Source organism: Cygnus atratus, chromosome 2 (assembly GCF_013377495.2).
Source record: "Cygnus atratus isolate AKBS03 ecotype Queensland, Australia chromosome 2, CAtr_DNAZoo_HiC_assembly, whole genome shotgun sequence".
Taxonomy (NCBI): Eukaryota; Metazoa; Chordata; class Aves; order Anseriformes; family Anatidae; genus Cygnus; species Cygnus atratus.
Window position 1 is genome coordinate 138280504 of NC_066363.1, and position 21020 is coordinate 138301523.

At 36.0% G+C, this 21020-nt stretch overlaps 1 protein-coding gene across 1 annotated transcript in view; it reads left to right on the top strand.

The window, feature by feature from the left end:
* The window catches only part of VPS13B (vacuolar protein sorting 13 homolog B), a 476457-nt gene that overhangs the window by 336159 nt on the left and 119278 nt on the right, over positions 1 to 21020 (top strand). Inside the window, exon 34 of the mRNA XM_035546369.2 lies at positions 14774 to 15476. Coding sequence (XP_035402262.1) covers positions 14774 to 15476 — 703 coding nt within the window. The remainder of the gene's footprint in view (positions 1 to 14773; positions 15477 to 21020) is intronic.

The window sequence follows — 21020 nt, forward strand, 5'->3', positions numbered from 1 at the left end:
AGAATCTGTATTCAGTAGGACTTTGTAAGATAGGTTTAATTTAATTATAAGGTGAGCTTTGTTTCCTATTTCTACTCATGTTGAAGATCTGAAACCTTGAATTGTAGAAGGAAGCTGTATGAGATAAATGGGTGCCTGCGTGTTTTTTTCCAAATACATAATAACACAAAGATGTGTGTAATATACATGTGCATAGAATTCATGGACAAAATTTGCACTACATATAACTTCATTTTCTTAGTTTCAGTTGTTCCAGAGATTAATCTTATCCACTCGGACAGTAATTAGATTTAATTTTTTTAATTGCATGAGAGTTCTCTTATGTCAAAAAAGATTTTAATAAACTTAAAATCCATATACCTTGACATCTAACAAAGTCTTACTTTCCTTTGAGATAGAGTAACTGTTGTCCTCGTTGTTTTTTTTTTCCTTGCAGTTGCCCATAGTTTGCTGTGTTGTATGATAAATTTAAAATTAATCTTTATTTGCTGAAGGAAGACATTTTTCTCTGATATAAAAATATCACTTTGCATTTGTCTGTTAATCAGAACAAAGAAAAGCCTAATGTCTTCGTGTATAGCTCCTCTACACAAGCAGTAGCTTTAGTATATGTGCAGAAACCCTGAATGTCACAGCCTTTGCTTTTCTTGATCTTTGTACATGTAACTGAGAAGCAAGTAAGCTGTGGGGAAGGAGCAGAGATGAGGACATTTCAAGTTGTCTTCTTCCCCCCCCTGTACTTTCAAAGCAGGAAAGTTGCTGTGTTGTGTTTTTTTTTACAGTTTGAGCACAGCACCCATGGATTAACAGATCATCACAGGATCCCCTTTCTTGTTTGGCAATAGTACTATTTTGCTCTGACAAGTGAGGGATTTGAACGTAAATAGCAAGGTCACAAATGAAAATCACAGGAGCTGGATGAAGTACTTCATCTTGCAAGTCCTAGCCTATTGCTTTGTATCTTTTCCAAACCCTGCAGAGATACTTCTTCCCTTTGCTTACAAACACTTGAGCTTGTTGTGTTCACAGTTTGCCCACAGTTGAGAAGATATGAAAAGTCTAATAGTGTGCAATACAGTAGGATCCTTACTTCATATTAAAGATGGGACACTATTCTAGAAATGCTGGAATTGTAGCTATTATAAGTTATTCACACTGAATGAAAGGCACAGACTAAAGAGAAAGTAATTTTGAAAATCTGTAAATGGTCCTGCTGCATATTGACTGGTAAATCTGAAATAGGTTCTCATTTCAACTGAGAAAAATTTAGTGAGGACTTCTCCCTTGGGAAGGCAAAAAAGATTTACCCCATCTCTGTTAAAAGTAGATGTAAGGTTTTTGCATTAGATTCCTGATCTACAATTTCTGTTGAACCAAGTTGTTTTCTTTGCTAGGGTGATTTATAAGGAGTTCATATGAAGACAAATAGACTTTTTGCTGGTCCACGTATACTTGGACTTTAATTTGGTTTCTGTGTCATCTTGCTTTTAATGCAGTAAAATTTGTGGAATGGCCATTTTTTTTGAAATATAAATGACAGTAGAGGGTCATCTTCTGATCATTTTTTGTCATTGGGCTGTTCTGTTCATAAAGTTTTAAAAGTAAGCTTGTAGCTTGATAGTTTCAGAGAGAGTGCTAGAAGTGTAACTTTGTGAGATTGCCAATAAAAACCCTTAGCTGGAATAGCTGAATAATTCTTGCATCATTTTCCTGGTAGCTTTACCAGGAATCCCACATAGCCACTTGTCGGATGTTTTCCTGAAAATAAACTGGTCTTTGGTTAGGTCAAGGACACTATCAAAATAAAATCCTTGCCAGTATCTTGAGTCATCGCCATACCCTGTTTCCATTGTTAGGAAGCTTTGTCTCATCATTTGATTTTGTTGCCAAAAACAGCAGAGAGAAATCTTTTTGAAGGGCTGTGCAATACTTTTTTGATACTTCCTATAAGCAAATGTTTTCATTCCATTAGAAACCTAGGTGCAATTCATGTACTGGGAAAATGTCTTTAAATTTACTTTGTTACTAAGACTCTTCAATGCAGAAATATTTTTTTTCAACAAAGTAAATAAGGGGCAAGAGACTAAAGTAAACTCACCCTAAAATAAAAAATCTTAAAAGAAAGGGTCCATTTTGCAGATAGGAAGACAAAACACGTAAGGAATATTCAAAAGAATGTATGCATGCTTGTAGATGTGCACATGCGCACACATGCACGATGGAAAGCACACATGCACAATGAAAAATGTGACGACGCCCACATGTATAGGTCCCATGGCTTTGATTAGTATGATGAAATCCAGTATTATTTGTTTTCCCATTTAGATAGTAGAGGTAGTTGTCTCACTGACTTGCATTGCAGAGTGGCTTTGGTGAGTATGGAGAAGATTAAAAAGCAGGAAAATATTTCCATTTGTACTTTTTTGCAGCTGATCAAGTCACCAGTTGCTGTATCAAACAGTGAAATCATAGATTATAATTGTGATAGACTGATATGAGTCATGCATGTGATACTAATAACATCTACTGAATCAAATTCAGGTTTGCAACCACTTCAAATAGCCCTGAACTTATTTCTGCAGGTAAGTGGCCACTAGTACCTATTCAGAGGGAACAGTGTAAAGCCATAGTATGTAGCTCTGGTGTTTCTGATATGCTAATTAATATTTTTGCTTAATAACCTTCAATGTTAGAATTTTTTCTTCAGTACATGTTTCTAGCCAGTATTTCTAACTCACGTTGTTTAATTGACACTATACCTTCTCCCCAAACTACCCGTGACTCATTGCATGAATCAGGACTGAAAGCTTCATTCTGAACTTCTCCTAAGATCTCCATTAATTTTAGCTCTCTCCATCAAAGTATAGGAGTAATAATGACTTGGTAGGGTATTCTCAGAAATGAACAGTGACAGCTATTTTAAATTATTGGGAAAGTGGGTAAAATAGAAAATGTGGAAAACTAAATTTGATTAGCAAAGAAGGACGTGGGAGTACTGGTTGACAGCCAGCTAAACATGAGCCAGCAGTGTGCCCAGGTGGCCAAGAAGGCCAATGGCATCTTGGCTTGTATGAGAAATAGTGTGGTCAGCAGAACTTGAGAAGTGATTGACCCCTTGTACATAGCACTGGTCAGACCACACCTCGAATATTGTGTTCAGTTTTGGGCCTCTCTCTACAAGAAGGATATGAAGTTGCTTGAGCATGTGTAGAGAAAAGCAATGAAGCTGGTGAAGGGACTAGCAAACAAGACTCATGAGGAGCAGCTGAGGGAACTGGGATTCTTGAGTCTGGAGAAAAGGAGGCTGAGGGGAGACCTCATCACTCCGTATAACTGCCTGAAAGGAGGATACAGTGAGGAGGGTGTCAGTCTCTTTTCTCAGGTGACAAGTGATAGGATGTGAGGGGAATGTCTAAAGTTGCGCTAGGGGCGTTTTAGATAGGATATTAGGAAGAATTTCTTCACAGAGAAGGTGGTGAAGCATTGGAATGGGCTGCACAGGGAACTGGTGGAGTCCCCATCCCTGGAGGTATTAAAGAGATGTGTGGACATGGCACTGAGGGACATGGCTTAGTGATGAGGTCAGGTTGATGGTTTTTCTTGGTGATCTTGAAGGTCTTTTTCAACCTAGGTGATTCTATGATTCTAAAAATCTAGTGGCTTTACTGAGTAGGGATCCTGCCTACAGATTTCATCAAACTCATCTGAAGAGCAGTGAATTAATGTAGTATTTTAGAAAGTCAGGCATCTTCTTTTCACGTAGCTATAGGGGTAATTAAGTGTTTGTTTGGACTAGTTCACCAGTGATCTTGGAGTAATTTCTATCTCTTCTTTGGTTTCCCACTGGAATAAATAATCTGGTCTCCAAAATTCTGCTGATAAAGGTCAATCAATTTTGGTGATTCTTAGGCTTCCAAAACATGGCAAGAAGAGAGTAAGAAAGATTTGGAATCACAAATAACTTTTTTGCCCATCTGTTGTTGTCTTTTACTGGGATATGGTCACCTAACTGATCTACATGCTTTTGAAAATCTCTCGTTGTTTCATAAAATTGATTCCATCTGGCAATAAGGCGTTTTCCCCAGGTAAATGTTTATTACACATTGAACACGTGATTTTTGCCCGTTATGTGTATTGGATCTTTGGTGTTCGTACAAAGTAATTTCTCAATAGACTGGTTTGAGCTGAGTGCCTTGCTATTTGTCCAGGTTTGTCCATGATAAAGCCCCTCATAGCATGTGGATTTGTGCCAAGAATCAGTTTGGCCCAGCTAACAAAATAATATATGTCAGAAATTTAGCTCTTATGAATTGCACATTCTCACTGTATTCTCCATGTGTTTCTCAGCTTCAGTAGCAGGTTCCCCAGGTTCTTATGGGCTGCAGTCTAATAGAGAATTTTCCAGTAGGTACTATAAAATTGAAAACTAATTTTAGAATAAAAGCTATACATTTTGTAATATATATTTGTATATATAATTTAAATATGAGTACATAATAATGCTTATCTCTGTAAGCATTTAAAGCTTGTTAGTATTTATGTAGTAACTCAAGCAGAACATTGATCTCTTATGCATTGGGATTTTTTTTTGTTCCATTCATTTTTATGCTTCTCCTTAACTTTTATTTTGCTGTAGATGAAAGATTTGAATAAAAGGAGTTCATAGCTGTGTCATACCACTGCATATACTGTAGGTTTGGTATCTTAAAAAGGCTTTAGAGACAAACAGTAAATGTTAAGATACCTCCTCCAAGATTGCTTTTGATAAACTATTCTATAGCAGTACAATAAAGGATGAACATTTTAAATTACATTCGTAAAAGTTGTTTTTTACCATGTGTTGAATAAATAATGCAGTTCTGTCCATCTTTTGTACAAGCTGTTTGGAGATTCCTGAAGATGAACCATCCAGAGCTTGCTTTTCAAAGGTTATTCGTTCAGTACTAGAAATGAGAACCAACAGCTTAAAAATTGTCTTTGGAAAGGAGTACCTTGTATGACGGGAGATATAGTGGAAGAGTTCGAGGCTATTTGGAACACTAGCTTTAAGGCAGCACCTCACATATACTTCGAAAGTATGGATCATGGTCATATTGGTTTTATGTTGTGTGCATTTACATTTACAGCAGTGCATATTTTCTACATGGCCACTGCAGCAGTTTCATAATTGAGCAATAGTACTTGGAATAGTATTTAAGAAAGTATTTTAATAAGTTTCCACAACCAGGAAAACAGAAGAAAACAGAAGTTCTTAGTGAAGGAAAATAAACTTTATAAACCAAAATTAGAAAAATTCTTTTCATGAAAAAAAGTATATAAATAATTTTGAGTAATAATCTAAAGTCTTTTTACATCTAAATATATATTATAATATGCCGTAATAATACCATATAGAAGCAGGTAAAGGCCAAAAATGTTTTTCAGTGAGAGAACAAAACTTATGTGTATGTTATGGCCCATTTCTTTTCTTTAACGTCATCACCAGCCCACTGTTAGATGGTTCTAATGAAATCTTAGCACTGCAGTTAGAAGCTTTGAAAATGGCAGACTACTGCAGGATGTCTTTCGTAATAATTCTCAGTTGATTTTCCAGTAAGGTATATAGTCATATCTCAGCATGATTTGAGCTCTGGGCACTTTGAAGCCAGTTTCCTAGCACCGAGGAGATGAGGGCACTTGGAAGACTGCCAGAGTCGATCAGTCAGAAAAACCTGAAGGTGTAGTTCCGTGTATTTTCTTCTCCTGAAGCGGGCTTACAAGGGTTGTGTTTCTCACCTCTCATTCCTGCTCCAACACTACAATTGTTTTCTTTAATTATTTTTAAGGAAGTTCAGAGAGCACAACTTAGGGTGTAATTTTGAGGCTAATTGAGTGATTACAAACTGGACTGCCACAATCGGTCCTTCTCCTCTTGAGACATAGCACAATGAACCAGTGCCCAAAATAGAACATGCCAAAAACAAATACCTTTTTTTTCCCCCGATTTTTTTTCTTTCGGGAGGGGGGGAGGGTGGATTATTTTGTGTGCTTCAGGACCCTGAACTGGCTGTTTTATACAGTCATGCTAAGCACAATTTAGGAGACACAAAATCAGTCTATCATGGAATTGCACACCAAGGCCCTGACAAACAGCTTGCTAAAAATGAGGATATTTTTTGATGGCCTAGATCAAATTAACTGTATTCTGGAACTCTTAATTTCCTGGTCTTCAGTTCATACGGCACTTCATGTGCTTTACTTCCCCCATGAAGTCTTTTGGTAAGGTACTCTACACAAATTGAAACATGATTTAGTCAAACATTGGGCAAGGTACAAGTATATCTGGCTTGATACATGTAAGATGTAACAACCTTAAAAAAAACATTAAGGGAATAAAGATAATTTTCCAGACATCTGGAAGCTTTAAAACCTTAGGCAGTCAACATCCCAGCATACGTTTCAGTGAGCAATCGTGTGCCAGCAGTTGGATATTTCTCACTGGAGATTGCTGTACTGTGGATTTTTCAGCTTGTGGCATGTAGTCTGACTCAGTCTGACATTACTGGAAATAATGTGGAAGGAAGTTTGTTGACCTGGGCAACGTTTGTACATAATGTCTTCTAATCTGCCGTGATTTTAGTTATTTTAATTGTCTTTAGGATGTTCAAAACATATAAAGGCTCTAATATATCTGAAAGAAAAAATTGTAGCATATGATTTGGGGGATAGTTTGTTTAGCTGTATGCTTATTTGATTAAGGGTCTGCAGGTAGAATCTGTTATGGTAGCCAACTAATAAGTTACTTTACTGTGTTGCAGCAATGACTAATTTCATTGTTCATACACTCATTCATTCTATCCTAGAAAACAATGCTTAAATTAGCATCCCGAGGTTTTGTTGAATCCTGCTTTGAATCACTGCTATGGTATTTGGCATCTAGTCCTGCATCTTTTCATTCGAACATGGAATCGTAGTTAATGGCAGAATATTCCAATTTACTCCAATGGGAGTAAATAACTTTGTTAAACTTCTTATCTCTGGATGTCCTAGCACTGAATCATCAGATATTTCCATATTTAGAATTCTAAAATGATTTAAATTCTTGAATTTAAAAATTGTTCATTGAATTCTTATTTTAAACATCCTCATCACGTGAGAGTTTTTAACCCATAATAGAACACCTGGTCAAGAAAACATCAGTGTGTAGGACCCTGAATTTTTTGCACCTAATCCCACCCAGTTGCATTGCGATTTCCCAGGACTGGTCAGTGACAACACCACTTAAAACAATCGCACCACAGGCTGTGATGTGCCAATTCTGATGGAAAACCTGTTTATGCAGCCGTATTGGCCTCTGATTTGAGTAACTGGTCTTTTTCTAGTGTTTGAGAGCAGTCTTTCTCTGTTGTGAAGGTACAGCCTTAGTTACTTAAAATTGCACATCTTTGGGTGTTTGTTAGTGGTTGTTTGTTATGTTGTTGTTATTATAATGTACTTTGGCACACCAGTGAATGTGAGTTAATTCAGCTTCATGACATTTTCAATTAGCTTGGTGAGACAAAGTTCTTTCTATAAGATCAGATCAATCCTAAAGCACAATTTAGTTCAGTGATCTTTCTGCGTGAAAATGTGATCTAAAGCTGTGACTGGTACAATTACATCGTTATATTGAAAATTTAATACTGAAATGCTAGAGAATGTCATACAAACTCAAGCTCAAATTTCAACTACTTTTTTTTTTAAACTTGTACAAGAGGCATGCAAGCAGACTCCCATGAAAAATATTGTTTCTCGGCCTTAACCAAAAAAAGAATGTGCAAAAATGAACAAGCACTGATCGTGTATAAAGTAAATATGTATATTCATTTTATTCCAGATGTTTTTCATGTAAAGGCAAAGATATGAACTTAAAAATTATGAAATTAAATTTTCAAAAATAACACAAAAACAATACTTTTATTAAAAATATTAAGGAAAAATTACTGTTTGACAAAAAATTCTGGCAGATTTCAGCCTGGTCTTTTCAATTTGAAAGTGTGCCTGCAAAAAAAAAAAAAAATGAACAAAAAATTTCTTACTGGCCTTTAATAGTATAGCATAATAAGCATACTGTTTGTATTAAGATTTTAAAAAGTAATTCTGTTGGAGTTAGAAAGGATTTAGCATTTGCATATAACCATGTTACAATTGGAACATTCAGCACAGCTTTGATTTATGAATATTTGGATTAGTGTTTAACAGAATGTAGCCTCTTACTCTAGTTTTGAAGAGCTGGAAAAACATTACACAAAGAAGCTGTGTTGCATTGTTCCTAGCCGTCACATCTTTCACATAATTCATGCAGTATTATGAAAACTAAAATTGAAAATTCCTGTCAGGAGGAGTTCTTTAGGCCTGTGAGACCATAAACAGCATTACACTTAAAATTCACATTATTTATTTTACAGCAAATTCTGATTAAAAAGAAAATTATTTAGTGAAAAAACAATTTGACTTTTATATGAAATAAGCCATTTTAAAAATTTCTGATGTTTTAGTTGCGTCATTTTGACTTCATTTATTAGTTGCCTTTTTGTAGGAAAGTTTGGGATACAGAACTCTTTCTGCATCGTTACATTGATACAAGTACAAGCAAGTTGTCTATATTAAACTGCAGGACTGAAGTTTTAATTTAAAACTTAAGAGCAACTTTATTAGACCAGAAAAAGTAATTTAGTAGTCCAAAAGGTTTTTATGTGTGTGTTTCATTATATTTTCCATGTGAGATTAATATGTCAGTTTAAAAACTAACTTTGATAGTGGTCAGAATTATAGTCATCCATACAATTCATATTCAAATCAAAACAAAATTGTTCAGTAGAACAAAGTGGTAAACAAGTTAGCAAAGAAAATGAAAAGAAATCTATAGAAAACAATGGTACATCAAATAAATTCACATGCTGTTGGAGAATCTTTGATGAAGTAGATGAAGAATGTAGAATAAATCCAGAAGGAAAATACACAGTGTTTTCTTCATAATTCCAGTTTAAGCACAACAGAAAAAAAAAAAAAAAAAAGGAACGTGTTCATTTTTCTGTTGCTCAGTTTGTGTGGTAGGCAGGATTTTTATTTCGATGAAAATACTGCTACTTTTTAGCAAGAGAAATAAAACTAGGTCACATGTCACGGTGATGTACCAGATGTGATTGGCACTTCGATTCTGTGGTTTCACACTTGTGACTCTTTCCATAATTTATGTAATGTGAAGAATGATCTCATGATTGGCTGAAGGCTTTTGATCAGAGTTAAGGAATGGCTATGCTGAAGGCTGGAAATTTTACTTCAATAGTACCATTATATAACCATAATTAATATGAGAAGCTGGAAAAATTATGCAGATGTAGATGGTTTTGATCTAGAGCAGTTGCACTTCCAAAGATTATATTGCTTACGTTTGATCCATTAATTAGAGAATTAGTTTGTAAAGTGCAGTAAAGTACCAGTAAAAGAAAATAAAACTGGTAGAAAGGTTTACAGTGAAACTGCATGTGTTTACGTTTGTTATTGTTGAAAACTCCAGAGAGATTAAGAAATTGAAAATATAATGAAAAATGTCAATTGTAAAACACCGTTTTCTGATTTGGAAAATGTGTCAATTATTGGTCTAAAATGTTAGTGTGTTTACCTTGATAATTTTGTTCTCTCTCTTCATGGATTGAAACTTTCAAAACATGTCTCTACTATCTGAAGACTTTCATCAGAAATAGAAAATAAATAAGGATTACCTGGCTAAGGTTGCACTGACCTCAGATGGGACTGCTCGCCAATTTTGTTAAGCAAATCTGTTTATTTACCATAGATTTTAAGATGTGCTTCTCAGTGTGTGTTCTACAGGACATGCTATTTCCACACTCTCTCACTAGATAGATATATATGTCATATGCCCTATTGAACTCAAGGGGTTAAGCTAGTAAAGTTACCTATCTCAACACATGAAAAGGAAGAATTAGCCGCAGTTCCCTAGCTACTAGTGTAGCTTTCAACACCTTTCCTACGGTGTCTAGTATTGATAGGATATATAACTGTGAAAAGACGAGAAAATGCACTGAAGTGATCTAAGTAAACTATCATCTTGACATGTTTTTTCTAGCTATTGAAAACCTTTCCATATTGCAACTCATTCTGACAGTGAAACTGTAGAATTCCTCTGATTTAAGTACCATCTGGTTATGCTCAAAGCTTTAAAGCTATTATCTCAGCATAAAATTTCAGCGTCCTATACTTTTTTCTTCGCCAAACTATCCATTTTTAAGCCACAAATATTTTTCCAGTCCTTTCAGATTTTATCTAAAAGTATATTTTAACAGTATTTAAATAGTTCTTAAACAATAACAATTTATCTTGATAGATGACATGCTGTGTTTTTTCATTTTATTTTAATTAGCCATTGTGGAACCAAATTCCCTTTTGTTTTACTCCTTTGAATACTGTTTAATTACAGTTATCATGCCAAATATCTTAAAGGTTATTTTACCAATACAGTTTCATTTAACATAAGCCATGTGGAATCAATAGTTCTGTTTCCTAAAGTGAATGCTTGGAAAATCTTACATTCATATGTTAAGAGTACACATCCTTTCCTCATTAGTTGGAAAGTACAGGGATTTTGGCACAGGTTCTGTGTGGAAGCATTGTGCAGCTTTTATATGGATTTTGTTTTTAGCCTTTGATGACACTGTTTAGAATAGGAAGTATCTAATAAGTAAAGCATTTTGTCTAATGTGCTGCCAGTGTGTTTAATATATGCCTGGAGGTCTGAAACATTATCTTCTCCACTACAGTAATATGCATTTAATTCTCTGAAAGCAGAAGGTCGAACTTTTAAAAGGGACTCAAAGTACATTTTCAACTAAAATAATTTAAAACACATGGGATAGGGGACCAGAGTAATGTACAGTTGGTTTTTATGGTTTAATCATGATCATGTTAATGCACACCAGTAGCTAATTAAAGAAAACTTTTATTGTTCATTTTAAATGGGTTATGTAAAGAGTAAGAGAATTGATATAATACAGCCCAATGATAAATGTTACCATTATATTTGCTAACAGCAAGCTGATATTGCTTTCTTGACGTCTTTAAAGTATTGGCCCATTTATTCCATAATAAAGCAAAAAATCTTTTTGGAGGAGTTACCCTGAGAGTCATTCGCTCTCGTCTCCTATCCCATTAGAGGAATACCTAAATGATGCCCAGGTTTATTATTAGGCATACTTTCAGGTTAACTGTGAAACTTGGGAGAAGGCTTAATGCTTACTGAGCAGAAATTGATGCAAACAGTTCCAGTGGTACTTCTGCACCTTTGTTTTGTACCCGGTAATATTATTAAAAAGCTGTCTAGCAAATCATTCCTCACTTGTTCCAACCTTTATAATATGTATGGTAAGAGAATACATAAGTCAAAGTTTAATTGTTGGGCTGGATGGCATGGAAAATTGCAATAGGATATGGTGCTTTTTACCTTTTGGGCACTGGTTCTTATTGCATGCTACTTAGTACTAAGCAGAAGTTACCATCTGACTGCTGTTCAGTGACCTGTGTGAATTGATTTGGGGGTCTCAATAATTGTTTTAGTTGAATGTCCACAGAACAGGAAACTCAGCAGTTGGGACCAATTAGCACCCTTGCAGTAGACTGAGAGTAGTCAGAGAAACCAAGGTCTGAATGGGGTTGGGGGTAGAGCTGCTTTTCTACCTTCCTTGAGGTGCTTCACACAGAGGAGCACATTTAATAGATGCTTAGTTATAAAACAAGGCAGAAGAAAAGAACTAGGGTTTAAGTCAAATATACTTAGGTGTGAGAATAGATGATCCATTCAGAAAACAGAAGTAGGATGCTTTCTCCCTTCACTCAGTCATACACACGCAATGTTTTTCTCTGTGGAAAATTACCACTTGGTGGCTGACATTCTATTTGCAATCCCTGTGGCAAAGTCAGGTATAACGTAAATGTCAGGTATCTGTAGAAATTACTCCTGCATAGAGGAAAACAAGAGAATACCATGTGATGCCATAAGAGTGTATTTCTCTGCAGAACTGTACTCTCTAAAAAGATTTTTTTCATAGTGCTGAATGGAAGGCTTTGGAGTAATTAAGAACTGGGTTTAACAGCATATGCTGTCTACTTCATTTCAGGCAGTATTTCCATGAAATGATATGGCAAGAGCATTCCACAGCTCCATCCCTTCTGCCTTTTGCTTGCCCTGAATGCATGAACAATAAAACCATCTATGCCATTTTGAAAGTACCATCAGTACAAGATACGGGCAAAGCACTTCATAGTTTACCAAACAGAGAGGCTGAGGTGTAAATAGTCTAACCTTGCTAGGATATCAGGAGAGGTCACAGTTTCTTGGCTTATAATGTGGTAATTCATTAGAATGGTTTCCAGTTATTTTTACAGAGGCTGCATTAAAACTGGTATCACTTTTACAAGTCAGTGATATGAGTCTGTCCTAGAAATCAGCCACAAGGAAGTTTATTGGTTATTTGAAAAATATGTACATGAGTGAATCTGAAAAGATTGTAACCAGAGCTGGCAAAAAACTTTTCAAAGAAAATCTCAGCTAGTTAATGGTTCTGTTTTAGGATTTCCTTTGTAATACTTTTCTTTAGTATGGCCATGCCTTTAAAGAAAGAGGGGGAGGGTTTACTCTCTTTGTTTCAGAAAGCACAATGTAAAGGAACCTTTAGAAAAGTAGCTTTTCTTTAACTCCCACTACCACCTAATTTCTAAAGTAAATGTAGAATCTACATATATTGCTGTATAAAGACTGAAGTTTGAAGAAATTTGGTAATCACTGCCCTTCATTTCTGTAGTTGCTGATAAATTTTGTAAGTTCTTTTAATTCACGCTTACATTTTTCAAATGGAAGTTAAGGTATGTTTTGCCCTATTTTATATCCCCCTTTTCAAAGATTCGTTAGAGTGGAAAAGACAAAAAGAAACTGTTGAAGTAGGTCCTGGAAAAAAAATAGATGATATCATTGAGTCAGTGTGCAGTGGCAGCCAAAAAAAAAAATACTGGACGTAATCAGTTTGGAGATTGAGAGCAAGACACAAAGCATCATTTTTCTGCTATATAAAACTGTAGTAATCCTATTTCTTGAATGCTGTGTAGAGTACTCAAGAAGTGCATAGTGGAGTTAGATAAGTCAGAGAGCGGAAACTAAAACTAAATGTGCTGGAGCAGTTGCTTTGTGAAGAGATACCCAAAAAGCTGGGGCCCTACTGTCCTGAGAGGAGAAGGTTGAGGGAGGAATATGATCAAGGTTTACAAAGTCATAACAGTGCTGACAAAGCTGACTGTGAAACAGTTGTTCAAATCCTACACTACAAAAAATCGGGGACATGCAGTAGAACTAGTGGGAGATTAGTTTAAACTGAATACAGATTTTGAAATTTGCTTGTGGAGGCCAGACGGTGTCAGCATATGCAAAAACGAAGTGGAGGAATCATGACAAGAAGTCTAGGAAGTGTCACTAAAAGGACTACACAGGCATGTGTACCCACCGGCATCCCAAATGCAGCAGCTATGGATGCTTAGGGCGTAGAAGGGGAACAAATTGCAGTAAGTGGCCAGCATCCCATCAACGGTGTACTGTCCTGGATGGGTCATGCATCTGATTGAGTAGGGCATTTCTTATGGTAACGCTTCTAATAAGCGGAGCAGAAACACTTCTTCTGGGCAGCACAGATAGAAGTGCTAGTAATTCTGTGGAAGTGACCCATGGTAATGCATGACTAAAGTCGTGTGAATCACAGGAGTTGGTCTTCCATCATCATTACTGTTATTATTATTATTATTGAATTTATGCAATTTTTTTTCTTTCCAAATATTTTTGCATATATGCTCCCCAGCTTGTCCTCAAGTTCTTTGTAGGATTTCTACTTGTTTCAGTGGCAGTATTTACAAATGTATCCTGTTCCTGGGCAGTAAGCCTTGCAAATAAATTTTGTTTCATTGTTTTATTTTCTACAATAGAAATTATTTTAAGTGTTTATTCAGTGGTGTATGTTTTATTTTTGAAATATTTCTATATACAATGATTTCTCACCTGAAACTCTGTGGATGTCACAGCCAAGATTATGCTCGGTGAGCCTTGGTAAGCTTAAGAACTCAAACCCCATCACAGGGGCAGTGTGTAGATATTGTGTGATGTTTCCTTCAGCTTTGGTGTTTTATGTAAGTTAGCTGTCATTTCCATTACTCTAAGAAAAATATTAGTTCTACAACATAATATTTACACTTTTCAGCTTACAATTTCTATTTAATCTTTTTGTGATTTTGCAGTAGATTAATATTGCTATCTCCTTCGTGTTATCACAGTAAAATATTTTAGTGCCAAAGAGAACTTCTTGAGCATCAGTGCTCAAAACTAGAGAATAGTTATGACTAGGCTTTTTATTTGCGATGTATTCTTTTATAGAGATATGGTTTCATATTAATCTATATATTTCTTGTAGAATCTTTACCATATAAGGAACCATTTAAAAAATGAATTGTAAGCCTAGAAATCTTTATTTTTTTCCTTCACATGTTCTTTTGGCACTTCATCTGTTGTGAGTCATCATTTCATTGGAACAGACACCTGCTGTGTTTTCATGAGTGATTACTCTGTTAAAGTTAACTTGGCAGATATTTTTTATAATTCTCTTTTTTGACATCATGTTTATATAGTGATTGTTTGCTGCCACTGAAATGGAAACAGTTGGGATATGGATATAATAAGCTAATATAATATTTTCCTATGCAGGTTTCCAAACAAGAGCAGAAGAAAATGGACGTGTGTGATGGGGGAACAGTTGAGACTTCTTCACGTTACAGTGGAGCACAGGACAGTGGAATTGGCAGTGACAGCATTAAGATCAGAATTGTTCAGATCGAGCAGCACAGTGGCACCAGCCAGCACCGCATTGCCCGTCCCTCCCGCCAGTCTTCCATTGTGAAGAATCTCAATTTCATCCCTTTTGACATTTTTGTTACAGCAAGTCGGATCTCCCTGATGACTTACTCATGCACTGCCTTACCTAAACCAAAATCACCACAAGAGCAGAAAGATGGTGAGAAAAGAAGCAAAAGCTCCTTGAACCTTCCAGAAGCAGGCTCAGGTAGCAGCCATGATACCAAGAAGCCCAGTCAGCCATGCATTTCCTCCGTCACAGCAGATGATCTTTTGAGTAGCAACGTTCCCCCGTCTACTGGAAGAAAAACTGGTCTTTTGTCACTGGAAAGTCTGCATGCTTCCACAAGGTCATCTGCTCGACAAGCCCTGGGTATAACTATTGTTCGGCAGCCTGGTCGCAGGGGAACTGGTGACATAGAGCTGCAACCATTTCTCTACCTTGTTGTATCACAGCCCTCTGTGCTCCTCAGCTGCCACCACAGAAAGCAGAAGGTAGAAATATCAGTGTTTGATGCTGGTCTTAAGGGAGTAGCCTCAGACTACAAGTGTACAGGTAAGATCATTCAATATTCATTCCTGGGTATAAATGTCAAAATAATTACACTTCTTAAAGCTACTGGGGTGGTGGAAGAGAAAACAACTGGTGGACTTCTAGGACATCTTTAGAAATCAATCGGTAAATATTCATTTTTTAAGGATTATACACCACAGCTAAATCAGTCGACTGTGAAAAACATTTGAAATTAATTAAGATTGAACCTTTCAGCAACCATTTCATCCTGTTCCTCAATACTACTTTCTCAGCACCAGATTGTCATAGGGACTGTTCCATTACTTCAACTTCTCAGTGTTTTCTACAGAATAGTTGTAAGTCAAGCAGATTTCATACAAAAAAGCATTTCATAAGGCTGAGTATCACAATATTTCCCCAAATTAAAATACTGATAAAATTTAAAGAAAAACATTTTAGAAGCACGTGGTGTTTTGATCATAATCTATAAGAAAATTATAGTGATCTTCCAAGGCATCTAATGATGTCATTTATTTTAAGTTTTCATTCAGCTGAGATATAGGTTTTTAATGAATTTACTTCTTTTTTCATTTCATATGCAAAGTTTATAATAAGAAAGAACAGAATAACTGCTTAGTGGAAAAATTCAGAAAAATTCTTTGTCTTATGTGTACTGATGAAGAGAGAAATCAAATGATTGCAATTCATTTGTCTGACAGCCAGTACTTAGTATAAGAATTTAGTGAGATGCATCATTACTCTACAGACTGTTATGAAAAAAAAAAAAAAAAAAAAACAAGAAGTATACCTGAGGATGCAGGAATTTGATGAAAAAATAGCTAGAGATGGGTTTGTTTGTTTGTTTGTTGTTGTTCTTTTTTAACTTATTCACTGAATGAGAGTTGTAGATAAAAAACATTGCTAGTTTTTTCATGCCAGATTTCATACAGCACACTAGTTACAAAAAGTATATCTTTTTTATGCAGCTATACTGAATCTCTACTGAATGAGATTGTATAGATTGTATCTTCTGAAAATTGGGATTAAAGCCATGTGTTTGGACTAATAGATGCCATTAAAGACTAATAAATGCTATTTTTGATAAATCTTAACTTCTTCCAGAAATCTGAGTGATAGTGGAACTTATAAAGGGATTAAACAGTGAGGAAGAATAGACAGCTGGAGAGAAAACACGTAAAATAGAGATAAGAAAACATGGCAGAGGATGCATCTTTAATCAGTCCTCCATTTTCATCTTCCTTTGTTTTTGCTATCCTGTCTTGAGAGAAACCTAGATGTGTCATGAGTTTGATTTACTTCAGATTCCCATCTTTATTTGTTAAATACCATATAAAAGATTATCATTGTAATAATTAATATGAAAAGAATTAACAAATCCATTAACAAAGCAAAGCTTGAAGGGCAGTGGGAGTAGTTGTAAGTTTAAGATCACAACTTCATGAAGTTACGACTTCATTTTCATGTCTGAGACATTCAGATGTGTCCTTGTACAAGCTGCTATTGCATTACAAATAAACTGGGCAAAGTTCTCTCCATTCTGCAGCTACTGTTAACTTCCAAAGCCTTTTGCTACCTTTGTACCTATGGGAGCTATAAAGCAATAAAGTCTTCCTACAAAATAAAGGTGGATCAGAGAGCACAGAAGCATGGCAAGAAGTGTAAGTAGAAAAGATTACAGGAACATATGGTCTGAGAGCTCCTAGCTCACCATCTAGAGAGCTGGAAAGGTCTTGGAGAACCAAAGATTAGTCCTACATGGGACTCATCCTTTTCTTTGCCTTTTTGTCGTTGTGTCGGGCAAAGGTGAAACAGTGTGGAGGTGGGAGTCAGACATGATGTGAACGCAGAAGTTCTGGTCTCATCCTGCTGCTTTTGTGGGCAGTAATAAATACTTAACTCGTGTATCAGGCAGAATCCTGTGCTTTCTGCCAAAGCATTATGCCTTTTTTTAATAGAGTTTGAGAGGTGGGTGCCAAAGTTCTAGTGCCTGAAAACACCACCCTAAATGTATTAGTAAGTTAATAAAACTAATCCACACTTAAACACTTTAAGTCATATGCTAATTTGCACAACAAAATAGGCAGTATAAAGTTTTTATTGCCTCTTGTTTAGGAAGACCTGCTGTGCTTGTGATTGCACCATTCAAGATTAATGTTGTCATACCATTGTGGTAACATGTAGCTTTGGAAACTTGTATTTTTAATTTCTAGCACTCATATTTGAGGCAAAACTGCAATTAACTATTTATATATATGTGTGTGTGTATGTGTATATATCTATATACACACACTATATATATTACATAGCATATAATACAACATCAGGAATGTTGCACTGCATTTTCTATGTTGCTGCAGTCAATTTCATCAATCACTCCAGTTTTCATGACATTGTGATTATTTGCTGACAGCTTTATCTGAAAGAGATGTATCATCCAAATGAAGAATGATATAAAGTTCATTTGAAAGAAATAAGTTGGATTCTCTCCGTCTGTACAATAGCTATGTACTGGTTTTTTGTTTTTTTTTTCTCTGTATGTTAAGGACTGGAAGGTGGGAAGAGGGCATAAATGATGTTTAATTTACAGGGAAAGTTGCTAAAGAATATTTCCAGTTAAACTCTAAAAGACTTCCCTTCTTGTGTCTGTGTGTCAGCATGCCAACTAATTCTCCATTATCTAAGGTACAATGGGGAGAAGGACACAAGCTAAATATGAAAGATATATTTAAACTAGGTTACCAATGGAGCATATTCCCCCTTGAAAAACATTTTAACAGTGGGACTAAGCCTGATGAAAACATTGTGTGCATGACACCACAGGATGGAGATGGGCAACAGCACAGCAACAGATATAACATGGCAAATTTCATCACAACCTGATGAAATTAAGACTCCTCCGGGCAGAAGAAAAAATATATGTCATTTGTTATGAAGTTTTATTGGTACTCCTGTGGGGGTGGTTTCTCATTACTTATACTAATGCGGTTAAGCTTACGTAGCTAACTGTATATGAACTATGTAGATTAGATCCAAAATATGCTAATAAAAACTGTGACATTTCAAATCATCCTGTGCATGTGTATATACCATATATGTCACATAAGAACATTTTAGGAATATTCTAAAACATTTGGAAAATTGTTTTGAATCAGTTTTGTTGTGTAATTCTGAAGACAACTGCTATTAGTTCAACTGCAATGGCTTCAGGTCTTATGAAATGCAGTGCTATAATTCCTTATTGCTTTTCAGCAAAAAGTCTACATTTTTAAACCAATTCTCTCAAATCTTTCAAGGCAGAAGCAATACAAGATTCTATTATGAAACAACGAAGGTCTTACTTTTTCATGGAAGGTAGCTCCCAAGACAGTTTGGGAGTAAAGAAAAGCTGATCATAGTTTAGACCTAGTTATGGCTTTTATCCCTTACCTTTTCCATGAGTGTATTACGTTGTTCAGCTGTAAATCAACAAAGAATATTCTGGACCTTATAGCTATTTCTAACAGGTATTTGATGAGAGTCTGTTTTATAAAGCTTTGAATAAAATAGGGAAATTATCCTGTAAAACTGCACCAGCATGAAGTCTGAAGAAAATAATAGGTAACTGACAAAATGAAATTTGTGATAATTTACTACTTTGAACATGTGAAGATTCTAATACTCTTATGAAGCCACATACATTTTATTTGGGATAAGGAATTTTTTTTTTTAAGATTTCAAGTTAATGGAGCTTAAAATTCAGGATTTTTACAGTAAGCTATCACTCTTTTATGTGTGAGAGAGTATTGCCCAGTGGCTAAAACACTGAGCTTCTTCCAAAGAACTTGGTTCCTCTGTTCACAAGCTGTGTTTGGGGCTGTTTTTTACTTACTCTGAAAGATGAAAGAAATAAGTGCATAAGAAGAAAATTGGAGGAAATAGAATATTTAAAAGTTAAGTACTATTAGCATGTCAATTATCAGTTAGCAGTAACACATTTCCAGCAGGCCTGTGTCTGTATCTGGGAGCATTTGCCTGCCTTGGAGCTAAAGACTAGTGGCTGTGCTTTCAATTTCCTCAGTCTTTCTCTCAAAGCATGTCCACTGGCAAGTCAGTCTGGAGGAGGAGGAAAGTTACTAGGTTGTTACAATGTTAGCTCTGTTTTATTATGGTTGTGCTAAGCTGCTTCATTTGTGTTTTAAATTATTTTTGTACTCGCACAGCTTGATTATGGTTATGGTACTTAGTGCCAGGTATAGGAACTTCAAATCAAAGTAAATAAATTAATGGGATAAATATTAAACCCTCAATAAATGTCATTAAAAAGACTAGTTGTTCCCTGAGTTGACTTGTAAGATCCTTTGTAGGTAGCCTAAAAGATACTATAAAACAACCCTTTTTATTCATTGCTCATCCTACGTTTTAAAAAAATGGCATCTGTTAGCCGTTAGTTTTTGCTAACAGAGCGTTGGCCATTTCCACTTAAATAAAAGTGGGTGCAATTGTTTTTAATGTAATCTCATAAGCTGCTTTTATAAATATTTTTTTAAACTTTTATTTGCTTTGTTTCAGGTAATGTAATCCAGATACAAAATTGCCTCATTTCCTGAACATTGTGCTCTGGGCATTCTTGAAAAATCTTTTTTCTATTTGTTTGTTTGTTTATTTTCAAAGAGGAGGTTGTGCTGCTTGGCCATTATAAAGGAGAGAAATTTCCAAATAAATGTGTTATGCATGGAATTTCTTCAACTTCCTCCAATGAAGCATTTGCAAAAAAATAGCCATTGTGAGGCCGTCCAAAATTATTCTCTTTTTTTTTTTTTCCTTCAATTTTATTTTTTTTTTACACCCACGCCTTTGATGGCAGGGGGTCCATGAAGAGCAGATGCAGTAGCTAAGACCACATGTAACCTCTGATCTAATGAAAAAGCCCAGGCTGAATGGAGAGAAACACAGGCTGGATCTGGCAGGAAGTCTCATTCACTGCCTCTCTGTCAGCTTGGGCTTCCTCCGAAGCAGAAAGAGGATTTAAAGCTGTTACTTAGTACAGCATTGAGGGAGTTGTGCTGGAGTATCACCTGCTCCCCTCTGAGTATATTTATCGTCCAGTGCATCCGCATCCAGGGATGTAAGGGTGTGCAGCCCCCACCAGTAAAGATGAGCTGGCCTAGGGGTGTGCATGCCTTGGGTTACTGTAAATGCTCATTTGGGAACTTCCTGACACAGCACTTGTGAGTACACTCACAGAAATGTTTTCCCATTTAACTTCACTAAATTCCAATGGAAACCATTTCTAAAATAACACCAAACGTCCCACTTCAGAGTTGGAAGTGCAGAGAAGATTGCAGCATCGTACTGGCTTGCAAAATTGACTGCAAACCAAGCCATGATTCATCCATTGAAATAAAAGCCTGTTGGAGATCTCATTCGGCCTGGGTGAGGTTCCAGCTGGAGGGGCCAAGTTGCTCGGTAGTCCGGTCGCCCTGCTAACGCCTGTCTTGGGCTGTTCCCCCAGGGTGCCCTGGCTGTCAGGTACAAACAGGGTCAAAAAACATGTCTTGAAAAATGAAAATCTTCGAGATGTGAAAT